The sequence below is a fragment of the Pseudophryne corroboree genome, chromosome 4 (assembly GCF_028390025.1).
Source record: "Pseudophryne corroboree isolate aPseCor3 chromosome 4, aPseCor3.hap2, whole genome shotgun sequence".
Lineage (NCBI taxonomy): Eukaryota > Metazoa > Chordata > Amphibia > Anura > Myobatrachidae > Pseudophryne > Pseudophryne corroboree.
The window spans coordinates 871872020-871884648 of record NC_086447.1 but is presented as its reverse complement, the minus strand read 5'-3'; the positions used below and the strand labels follow the sequence as shown (position 1 = coordinate 871884648).

The 12629-nt window shown below is 46.0% G+C and overlaps 1 protein-coding gene across 1 annotated transcript in view; it reads left to right on the top strand.

Moving 5' to 3' along the window:
* The first annotated feature begins 999 nt into the window (after positions 1 to 999).
* Positions 1000 to 12629, top strand: part of GTPBP2 (GTP binding protein 2) — a 41629-nt gene continuing 29999 nt past the window's right edge. Inside the window, exons 1-6 of the mRNA XM_063918793.1 lie at positions 1000 to 1329; positions 6595 to 6621; positions 6707 to 6891; positions 6975 to 7083; positions 8728 to 8925; positions 9202 to 9376. Of these exons, the coding sequence (XP_063774863.1) occupies positions 1150 to 1329; positions 6595 to 6621; positions 6707 to 6891; positions 6975 to 7083; positions 8728 to 8925; positions 9202 to 9376 (874 nt within the window). The 5' untranslated portion in view covers positions 1000 to 1149. The remainder of the gene's footprint in view (positions 1330 to 6594; positions 6622 to 6706; positions 6892 to 6974; positions 7084 to 8727; positions 8926 to 9201; positions 9377 to 12629) is intronic.

Below are 12629 nucleotides of genomic sequence, written 5' to 3'. Positions count from 1 at the left end.
ATGATTTAGAACATGGAAGACTATATATATATATATATATATATATATATATATATATATATATATATATATATATATACAGGTTGAGTATCCCATATCCAAATATTCCGAAATACGGACTTTTCTGAGTGAGAGTGAGAGAGTGAAACCTTTTTTTTTGATGGCTCAATGTACACTAACATTGTATAATAGACAAAGTTATTAAAAATATTGTATTAAATGACCTTCAGGCTGTGTGTATAAGGTGTATATGAAAAATAAATGAATTGTGTGAATGTACACACACTTTGTTTAATGCACAAAGTTATAAATAATATTGGCTAAAATTGCCTTCAGGCTGTGTGTATAAGGTGTATATGAAACATAAATACATTCTGTGATTAGATTTAGGTCCCATCACTATGATATCTCATTATGGTATGCAATTATTCCAAAATACGGAAAAATCCCATATCCAAAATACCTCTGGTCCCAAGCATTTAGCATTTTGGATAAGGGATACTCAACCTGTATATATATATATATATATATATATATATATATATATATATATATAATATACACACATATATACATATATAAATATTTATACATACATATTTATTATTAGCAGTTTCTTATATAGCGCAGCATATTCCGTTGCGCTTTACAATTAGAACAACATATATATACATACATACACACAAATGCCTTGGAGAGAGATAAAGTAGCAGCTAATCAGCGACAAGCTGCCATGTTGCAGGCTGTGTTTGAAGACGAGCTGTAAGGAGCTGATTGGCTGTAACTGTATCTCTCGCCACGGAACACAGACCCCGCACTCTCCTGAGCCCATCCGCAACGGTTCTGTTGCTAAACAATCCTAGCGAGCCTCCCATGATGCACTGCGCGCAAGATGCAATAATAAAGGGGCGTGTCCTGAGTGCTAGCGGTCTATGTGGGTGGAGCTATATAGCTCAATCTCTGATAAGCGGCCGGCTTGTGGGCGTAATAAATAGGCGTGGCTCTCAGGTTCCAAACAAGAGGGCGGAGCGTGTTGCCGGTGGGCGGTGTGGATTGGCTGCTCGGTGACGGCAGGTGGGCGTGTCCTGGCCCGGTTATGTACCCCGCTGCTCGGTGTCTACTTAGAGCTGTGTCCGGTAGGGTAAGCCGATGCCCGCGCCGGGCGCTCAGTGCCGCAGGACCTTATTGATGGAGCCGCGGGTGTTCGAGCTGTTCGGCCCGGGCGGAGGAAGTGGGGGAGCCGGGATAAGGGGGAAACCGGCAACCAAGGCCAAGAAATCCGGCAAGAGCCGGGGCCGGAGCAACAACCCGCCCTACCTACCCCCGGAGGTGAGAGCTGCCCCCATATACAGGTGCAGGGTCCCCGGTGCTCCCATGTAGATGCTCGGGATGCCCCCCTTTATGGAGGTGCAGCCTGCCCAGTGCTCCCAGACAGAGACATGCAGACCCTCCAACATGACCCGCCCCACTAGGTACAAAATGCTCTGTTCCTGGACTTCCCTCTTAATTTATGATTTCCATCGCCTGTGTTGAACTAGTTAAATGATATGAAAGCTGTTTCTTCACAGGTGATAGCAATCATAAATTAAGAGGGAAGTCCAGAAACAGAGCATTTTGTACCTAGTGGGGCGGGTCATGTTGGAGGGTATGGACATGGGCTGACCAGTGCCCCCATATAGAAGTTCAGGGTGACCCCATTATAGAGGCGCAGAGTGCCTGGTGCTCACCCACGTATAGAGGCGCAGGGCGCCCCCCTCTTAGTAGCACAAGGTACTTGTGACACCATGTAGAGGTGCCTATACCTGTACTGAGGCGCAGGTGCCCGTCCCCGTATCGAGTTGCAGGGTGCCAGGTGCCCGTCTCTGTATGAAGGAGCAGGATGCCTGTTGCCCATCCCGGTACAGAGAAGCAAGGTGCCTGGTGCCCATCCTTTTATCGAGGAGCAGGGTGCCTGGTGCCATCCCTGTATCAATGTTCAGGGTGCCCGTCCCTGTATCTAGGTGCAGGGTGCCCCCTTTATAGTAGCAGAAGGTGCATGTGCATCTAGAGGTGCCTGGTGCCTGCCCCTGTATAGAGGTGTGGGTGCCTCATTCCCCAATGTGCTCAGTGCCACCCAGTATAGGAGCACAGTTTGCCTGGTGCATATATGTGTGTATAAATAATAAAGTGTTATCCTATATGTCAGTGTTTCCCAGACGGTGTCCTACAGGCATCCTACAGTCCAGTCTGTGCACAGGTGACTTTATTAGTTCCTCAGTCAGTTTGGTTTAATCTGTGATTAGGATTGGATATCCTTAAAATCTGGACTGTTACGTGCCTTGAGGACCGAGTTTGGGAAACCCATTATATAGTATAAATGTACAGTGACTGATGGTACAGCATACTGTATGTACAGTGACTATAGGTACAGCATACTGTATGTACAGTGACTGATGGTACAACATACTGTATGTACAGTGACAGGAGGTACAGCATACTGTATGTACAGTGACTATAGGTACAGCATACTGTATGTACAGTGACTGGGGGTACAGCATACTGTATGTACAGTGACTGGGGGTACAGCATACTGTATGTACAGTGACTATAGGTACAGCATACTGTATGTACAGTGACTGGGGGTACAGCATACTGTATGTACAGTGACAGGAGGTACAGCATACTGTATGTACAGTGACTGGGGGTACAGCATACTGTATGTACAGTGACAGGAGGTACAGCATACTGTATGTACAGTGACTGATGGTACAACATACTGTATGTACAGTGACTGGAGGTACAGCATACTGTATGTACAGTGACTATAGGTACAGCATACTGTATGTACAGTGACTGGGGGTACAGCATACTGTATGTACAGTGACTGGGGGTACAGCATACTGTATGTACAGTGACTGGGGGTACAGCATACTGTATGTACAGTGACTATAGGTACAGCATACTGTATGTACAGTGACTATAGGTACAGCATACTGTATGTACAGTGACTGATGGTACAACATACTGTATGTACAGTGACAGGAGGTACAGCATACTGTATGTACAGTGACTATAGGTACAGCATACTGTATGTACAGTGACTGGGGGTACAGCATACTGTATGTACAGTGACTGGGGGTACAGCATACTGTATGTACAGTGACTATAGGTACAGCATACTGTATGTACAGTGACTGGGGGTACAGCATACTGTATGTACAGTGACTGGGGGTACAGCATACTGTATGTACAGTGACTATAGGTACAGCATACTGTATGTACAGTGACTGATGGTACAACATACTGTATGTACAGTGACTGGGGGTACAGCATACTGTATGTACAGTGACTATAGGTACAGCATACTGTATGTACAGTGACTGGGGGTACAGCATACTGTATGTACAGTGACTGGGGGTACAGCATACTGTATGTACAGTGACTGGGGGTACAGCATACTGTATGTACAGTGACTATAGGTACAGCATACTGTATGTACAGTGACTGGGGGTACAGCATACTGTATGTACAGTGACTGGGGGTACAGCATACTGTATGTACAGTGACTGATGGTACAACATACTGTATGTACAGTGACTGATGGTACAACATACTGTATGTACAGTGACAGGAGGTACAGCATACTGTATGTACAGTGACTGGAGGTACAGCATACTGTATGTACAGTGACTGGGGGTACAGCATACTGTATGTACAGTGACTGGAGGTACAGCATACTGTATGTACAGTGACTGGGGGTACAGCATACTGTATGTACAGTGACTGGGGGTACAGCATACTGTATGTACAGTGACTGGAGGTACAGCATACTGTATGTACAGTGACTGGGGGTACAGCATACTGTATGTACAGTGACTGGAGGTACAGCATACTGTATGTACAGTGACTGGGGGTACAGCATACTGTATGTACAGTGACTGGAGGTACAGCATACTGTATGTACAGTGACTGATGGTACAACATACTGTATGTACAGTGACTGGGGGTACAGCATACTGTATGTACAGTGACTGGGGGTTCAGCATACTGTATGTACAGTGACTATAGGTACAGCATACTGTATGTACAGTGACTGGGGGTACAGCATACTGTATGTACAGTGACTGGGGGTACAGCATACTGTGTGTACAGTGACTGGAGGTACAGCATACTGTATGTACAGTGACTATAGGTACAGCATACTGTATGTACAGTGACTGGGGGTACAGCATACTGTATGTACAGTGACTGGGGGTACAGCATACTGTATGTACAGTGACTGGGGGTACAGCATACTGTATGTACAGTGACTGGGGGTACAGCATACTGTATGTACAGTGACTGGGGGTACAGCATACTGTATGTACAGTGACTGGGGGTACAGCATACTGTGTGTACAGTGACTGGAGGTACAGCATACTGTATGTACAGTGACTATAGGTACAGCATACTGTATGTACAGTGACTGGGGGTACAGCATACTGTATGTACAGTGACTATAGGTACAGCATACTGTATGTACAGTGACTGGGGGTACAGCATACTGTATGTACAGTGACTGGAGGTACAGCATACTGTATGTACAGTGACAGGAGGTACAGCATACTGTATGTACAGTGACTGATGGTACAGCATACTGTATGTACAGTGACTATAGGTACAGCATACTGTATGTACAGTGACTGGGGGTACAGCATACTGTATGTACAGTGACTATAGGTACAGCATACTGTATGTACAGTGACTGGGGGTACAGCATACTGTATGTACAGTGACTGGGGGTACAGCATACTGTATGTACAGTGACTATAGGTACAGCATACTGTATGTACAGTGACTGGGGGTACAGCATACTGTATGTACAGTGACTGGGGGTACAGCATACTGTATGTACAGTGACTGGGGGTACAGCATACTGTATGTACAGTGACTGGGGGTACAGCATACTGTATGTACAGTGACTGGGGGTACAACATACTGTATGTACAGTGACTGGGGGTACAACATACTGTATGTACAGTGACAGGAGGTACAGCATACTGTATGTACAGTGACTGGGGGTACAGCATACTGTATGTACAGTGACTGGGGGTACAGCATACTGTATGTACAGTGACTATAGGTACAGCATACTGTGTGTACAGTGACTGGAGGTACAGCATACTGTATGTACAGTGACTATAGGTAGAGCATACTGTATGTACAGTGACTGATGGTACAACATACTGTATGTACAGTGACAGGAGGTACAGCATACTGTATGTACAGTGACTTAAGGTACAGCATATGTACAGTGACCTGTGATAGAGCATATGTACAGTGACTGGAGGTACAGCATACTGTATGTACAGTGACTGGAGGTACAGCATACTGTATGTACAGTGACTGGGGGTACAGCATACTGTATGTACAGTGACTGGAGGTACAGCATACTGTATGTACAGTGACTGGGGGTACAGCATACTGTATGTACAGTGACTGGGGGTACAGCATACTGTATGTACAGTGACTGGGGGTACAGCATACTGTATGTACAGTGACTGGGGGTACAGCATACTGTATGTACAGTGACTGGGGGTACAGCATACTGTATGTACAGTGACTGGGGGTACAGCATACTGTATGTACAGTGACTATAGGTACAGCATACTGTATGTACAGTGACTGGGGGTACAGCATACTGTATGTACAGTGACTGGGGGTACAGCATACTGTATGTACAGTGACTGGGGGTACAGCATACTGTATGTACAGTGACTGGAGGTACAGCATACTGTATGTACAGTGACTATAGGTAGAGCATACTGTATGTACAGTGACTTAAGGTACAGCATATGTACAGTGACCTGTGATAGAGCATATGTACAGTGACTGGAGGTACAGCATACTGTATGTACAGTGACTATAGGTACAGCATATGTACAGTGACTATAGGTACAGCATACTGTATGTACAGTGACTGGAGGTACAGCATACTGTGTGTACAGTGACTGGAGGTACAGCATATGTACAGTGACTGGAGGTACAGCATATGTACAGTGACTGGAGGTACAGCATACTGTATGTACAGTGACTGGAGGTACAGCATATGATGGTGGGAAAAAGTTTCTTTACTTTAGCCATCAAAGGGTTAAGTTTTATAAGAAATCCTGGTGACGTGTCGCCGGCTATACCGCTAGCCCCTCCCTGCCTGCCTGTGACTGGTGGGTGCGATTAACTCCCTGCCTTCCTGTCACTTGTGAGTATGATTAACCCCTTTCTTGCCTGGCTGTCTCTGATGGGTATGATTAACCCCCTGTCTGCCTATCACGGGTTCGACTTAGCAGTGGGTATGATTAATCCCCCTCCCTGCCTGCCACCTAATGATTGATGCCACTAGTGGGTATGATTAGCCTCCCTTGCCTGAGAACTGAAAGGTCAGTATAATGTGGACTGAGCTGAACTCTTCCTGGGAGTGACAATTTTGAAATGTTATTTTACAGATTGCTCGGGTTTCAGACAAAACGGTGTTAACTGTTTATGTCCCTGATATACATGTATACATGAAGGTCTATATGCAGCGTGGGGTGTATGTAGGTGTCTGACCGCTGTCATGTTGGTTCTGCTTTGTTACAGGCAGAGGAAGGAAACATAGAGTACAAGGTGAGTGTAACTGTCTGCCGCGAGACCCCCGTCCCTATCTGTGTGATGGAGCAGCCATATTACAGGAGTCTCTCCTCTCCTATAGCTGAAGCTGGTGAACCCCTCTCAGTATCGCTTTGAGCACCTGGTGACCCAGATGAAGTGGCGGCTGCAGGAGGGGCGAGGCGAGGCGGTGTACCAGATTGGTGTAGAGGATAATGGACTCTTGGTGGGGCTATCGGAGGAGGAGATGAGGGCATCGCTACACACGTTGCACCGCATGGCCGAGAAGTACTGAATTTTCCATGTTGCCTGTGTTTTGTGTCTTATTGGGGTCCTTGCCACTTGCGCTGACACGTCATCTGTGATTGTAGGGTTGGAGCAGACATCACGGTGCTGCGGGAGCGGGAGGTGGATTATGACAGCAAGTCCCCTAGGAAGATTACGGAGGTCCTAATACGGAAGGTTCCGGACAACCAACAGGTACCATACTGCAGTCCCGTAATTATCATCCACCATGTAGGACATTGTGCTGACGTCACCCTATCTGAGCCACTGAGTAATGATCTAGTGTGTACCTAGTAGTATTCCACCTGCTCCTGTCAGTCAGAATCCTTCCATCTCATTGCCCTACCAGAAGATACTCCTCCCATTTCCAGTAAATAGTCATCGCCCCTCCTCCTCTCCCGCTCCATAATATCTCGCCTGCTCCAGTGTCGTCATTTCTTGAATTATTGCCTGCTTCAAGTTATTGCCCTCACAATGGCTTCTTGTAACTAGCGGGTACTCATTCCCTATTATCTTTTACTAGCTGTTGTACCTGTCCTTCGCACGGGAGTTTCTGATTTTCACGGTTGTACATATAAAGAAGTGTTAAAAATTTGGTAACTCTATAGAGATGTAAATTTGAGACATGTTTAATGTAAGTAAAGATTAATCCATGGTTCTTGGCGTTACCGAGGAGCACCCGTTGCCGATACGGTAAAAAGTGACTGGTCCATTTTTGTAGTTTAATAAATTCTACACACTGGAGGTGCAATCCAAATTTTTATCCGATTGTCTGTTTGGGTGTTATCGTTCACGCAACGCAAGCCACGCATCGGTAATGATGTCATTATGTCAACCCCCTTTTCATCCCATTGTGGGAGGTTTTTTAAGATTCTAATTACGTAGTTTTCCTATTTCCCACCTGAAGAATACCAATGTTACATTTCATCTTCCTAACATGGGGTCCATTTACTAAGTCTTGGATGGAGTTAAAGTACCAGCCAATCAGCTCCTAACTGCCATGCCACAAGCTAGGTTTGAAAAATGACATTTAGGAGCTGATTGGCTGGTACTTTATCTCTGTCCACTTTACCTCCATCTAAGGCTTAGTAAATAGACCCCTAGTGATGAGTCAGTCAGTCAGCGAGTGAGTGAGTGAGGGTTTGGCATATAGATGTACAGTATAAGCTGCCTGCAAAGTGTCTACATTGCTGTACAGGAAGGGGGACTTTGCAGTATAACAGAGCGTTAAGTACAATACACACCATGATAACAGTATACTTAACCAGGTGCGAGTGCAGCCGACAGTATAATAAATGCATGGATGGAATTAACAGAACAGACTACGTGACCTACAGACAACAATTCCGTGTGAGGCGTGGCAGGAACAAACAGGATGACTGAGTGGCATACTCAGTTAGCTGCTGGGCTTATCACGGGTGCACTTACCATGGGTTTTTGTCTGTTACCCAAATAGGCCACGTAGGGCAGAGGGCCCTGCCTGTGAGCGCTTGCATTCTAGAGCGAGGGGGTGGTTAGGCTTAGCAGCTCAGACAGGGAACAGAGGAGGCTAAGTAGTCAAAGTTGCAGAAGGGAGGTTTAAGATGGTGATAGAGTAGGTTGAAGTGGGAAAGGATATTGGGGAGTAGAAGCATACTGGGGGTGCAGTCTTGAGAACTTTTGAGGTTGGAGAGTAGGCCATAGTCCAGCTCATATCCAGCTATAGTCTAAGAGTTATTCCCTTCCCAAAGTGACCACTCTAGCTCCCTCTTCCGTTATCCACTATTACCCCTGGTTGCACAGGATTGTGTGAACAATTGCTAAATACGGGATGATAATAATAATACATTGTCTTTTTAGTTTCTGGACCTGCGAGTTGCTGTTCTGGGAAACGTGGACTCTGGAAAGTCTACTCTGCTGGGAGTGCTCACACAAGGGGAGCTGGATAATGGCCGTGGTCGGGCCAGACTCAATCTCTTTCGCCACCTGCATGAGATCCAGTCCGGTCGGACATCCAGCATAAGCTTCGAGATCCTCGGGTTCAATAGCAAAGGGGAGGTGAGAGCAGGCCTGGGTGGAGGGTAATGGCAGCAATGCTCTCCAGGGGTTTTCAGGTTGCAAATTATCCACACCTGATTGGGGTAACATTATTCATGCCTAGAATTGACATTTTCCCCGCCTTGGGGCTCATGGATAGTGACAGGTAAAAATGAATCTTCACCTGTAGCAATGTAAGAGTGGAGTAGACTGGATGATGTTTTCTTGAGGTGGTCATTATACCTCTGATGCCCTCTGGTGGCCAGTCTGACCAGTCTGTGCCTTCTATTTGGGCAGGTGGTGAATTACAGTGAGTCTCGCACTGCAGAGCAGATCTGTGAAAGTGCCTCCAAGATGATCACGTTCATAGACCTGGCTGGCCACCACAAGTACTTGAAGACGACCATCTTTGGCCTGACCAGCTACTGTCCTGACTTTGCCATGCTGGTGGTCAGTGCCAACACGGGGATTGGTAAGTGTGGGCCCCTAGTAGTAATGACTTTTTGTAGAATGTGGCGTTGGGAAGATTTCTGAGAACTGTGTAGAAAATAAATAAATAAAAAATGCTGTAACCACTACCAACCAATCAGCTCTTCACAAACTGTATAAGGGGTGTCACACAGGTGCAGACAAACACTGCTCAGCAGACCCTTATTTGCTCCCATCTATAACCCACCGTCAGGGCTATTGTTGCAGTTTGCTGGGGAATGGGCAGATATCTTGAGGCATAAGTATTGCCACTTAAAGGTCTCCAAAAATATCCTAATTTGCCCAAAATGTGATATCGGGATGTTTTCTGGGAATAAGGAGACAGAGAAGCACCACACACCTGAAGAAGTGCATTGTGTCACTTTAATGAAAAAAATGAGGTGGTGTAGAAAGGGCACCAACGGAACCACAACTCATTCACCATGGGGTTACAAACAAAAATCTGAGTATGAGTATACCAGAAGTGTGTGCCAAATAGTGAATGTGAGTAAATCACGTCTAATTGAATTGAGCCCTAAATGTGGTAGTCCCAATAATGGGTGTAGTTCTTCTAAAAATGGGTGTGGTTTCACTAGATGGTGAGTGGTTCATCTAGAAAGGGGTGTGGTTTCACTAGATGGTGAGTGGTTCATCTAGAAAGGGGTGTGGTTTCACTAGATGGTGAGTGGTTCATCTAGAAAGGGGTGTGGTTTCACTAGATGGTGAGGGTTTTTTTTCCCAAAAGGAGAGTTTAATTTACACAAACAATGCTTAACTGCAGTATGATAAGGAGTGACTTACGTAGACAGTATACATATAATTCTTATGTGCTCATGTTTTGACTACTGCGGCTCGCTCTACCCCTGTGTGCCAGAAAACATACAGCAGCTATACCGCATCCTAGCCAGCTGCATTTTTGGCACAGAGTACCTGTCCTCCAGTTCACTGGCTGCCTGGAACTTTACAAATCTGTTCCAAGATTATTGACCCTTATAGCCCTTCATAACCAGGGACCGGGGTACTTGAAGTAGTAACTGATTTCCTATACTCCCACTTGCTCACATCCATCCATCCGCCAATAAAGAACTAACATTGGCCCTCATTCCAAGTTGATTGCTCGCTAGCTACTTTTAGCAGCCGTGCAAACACATAGTCGCCGCCCACGGGGGAGTGTATTTTCGCTTTGCAGCAGTGCGAACGCCTGTGCAGCCGCACGGCAGTAAACACATTTTGTGCAGAACAAGACCAGCCCTATAGTTACTTAATCTGTGCGATGATTGCATCGACGAATGACACGGTAATGACATCAGATACCCGCCCAGCAAACGCCCGGCCACGCCTGCGTTTTTCCAACCACTCCCAGAAAACGGTCAGTTGAAACCCAGAATCTCCCACTTCCTCTCAATCTCCCTGCGTTCACCAGTGCAACTGAAAGCGTCCTAGAACCTGTGCAAAACCACAATGCTCTTTGTACCTGTACGCCGCGCGTGTGCATTGCGGTGCATATGCATGCGCAGTTTTGCTGTTTTTTTAACTGATCGCTACGCAGCGAACAACGGCAGCTAGCGATCAACTCAGAATGAGGACCAATACCTAGACTTCATATATGGTTAGTTTCTTGGCTTTGCAGCAAGTTCCCTGTGACATTTGCTGTCCAGTTGGAGAAGCCTCTTGAGAAATCTTCAAAATCAGACTCATAACTTTCCTGTTTCCCCACGCGTTTCAACAATCCACATCTGCCTGCATAGTAACCAAGTCCCAGCTTTCTTTCTGTACGCTGTTTAATCCTTTGTATGTTTATTTTGTATCCTTGTGTTTCTTCAGTTGCGAATGTAAAATGCCTTGAGTGCTGCTGTGGGCTAATCGCTGAATAAATGAAATGATTGTATTATACAGTGCAGCTTCAGTTATAACGTGTGATCATTGTTGTGGATATTATATCCTACTTACACAACAAGCCCCCTTACTGGTGGCAGAAATAATATACTGTATATAATATACATACGTACAGACAAACCTGAGCATGTGAGCACCAGGTCCCGGGGAGCTAAAATACATGGCCACGTCAACGCAAATGTGTCGCTACCACCGGACAACAGAAAACGAATTCCGTATTTGCTGTTTCTTGATTGCTCATTGAATCGTCCTGTAACAAGTTGCGGCTGTAGGTGACGTTCTAACATTGCGCAGCTTGAAGACACAAATGTGGTGATCTCCCATTGATGCACAATCCTATATTTTCAGTGTATGTAGACAGACTGGGCCAAACATGGTGTAATGTCCTGGAGCGTGACAGGACAAATGGGAAAGTCTGTGCCTTCCAAGATATCGCAGACCCACAGCCCATCTGTAGAGCAGAAGGTAGCGGAGCGAGTTCTCTCTCTGCCGCCACGTACAATCTTCTGCAACACGACCACTGCTTCCGGAACATCTTAGACGAATCTTAATCATTGTTACTGACCCATGTAACCATTACGAAGGTGCTTTATTTTATTAACCATGTATAATATGCACCACGTGTTCTAATTCAATGTATTCTGAAGGCAGCAACAGCTCTTCAAATGAAAATCTACTCTACAGCCAGCTCCTTAGTGCAACACAGACTCTGTGCTCTGGGGAAAGCTGCATCCCCTCCTCAACAAGACCACCACATGCCCAGGACACTTGTACTTGTAAGTCGTACTGGGATCATCCTAACCAGGCACATCTGTAGAACAGCATTAAGAGGACACTTCAGTTCTACGAGATGTGCCATAAAGAAACCGTATCTCCCAACCAGCATCCTTGCAATTTTCCCAAGCACTGTAATAGGCATGATATTGCGTTACATTGAATTGGCCCCATAGGCTCACAGGAACACACATGAAGCACATGTCACTCTGATGGGTTCTGTGTGTTGTACAGACTTACTGGCTTCTCTCTGCAGGATCTCTGGGAGTTAGAAGTGTCCTGAAGAAGACACCACTAGGTTATAGTTTCAGTGTCTCGTGTTAGTCTTCCGTCACCGTTACTCCCTGTACTCGGCCCAGACATGGGGCTGTCCTGCTTTAACAGAACACTTCATACGCCTACAGGTGTCTGTGGACTCTAAAGGTACAGTAGGCAATGTGCTCTATGAGCGACATCGTCTAGTGGGTCCTACTCCCGGCCCTTGCCGCCCGACATGGGCTAGCGACATAGCACAGTGACATCATGGCCCGTGCAAGCAGCTTTGGAGGATGAGTCCATATTGAGTGGCATGCACAGCCGACACCAAG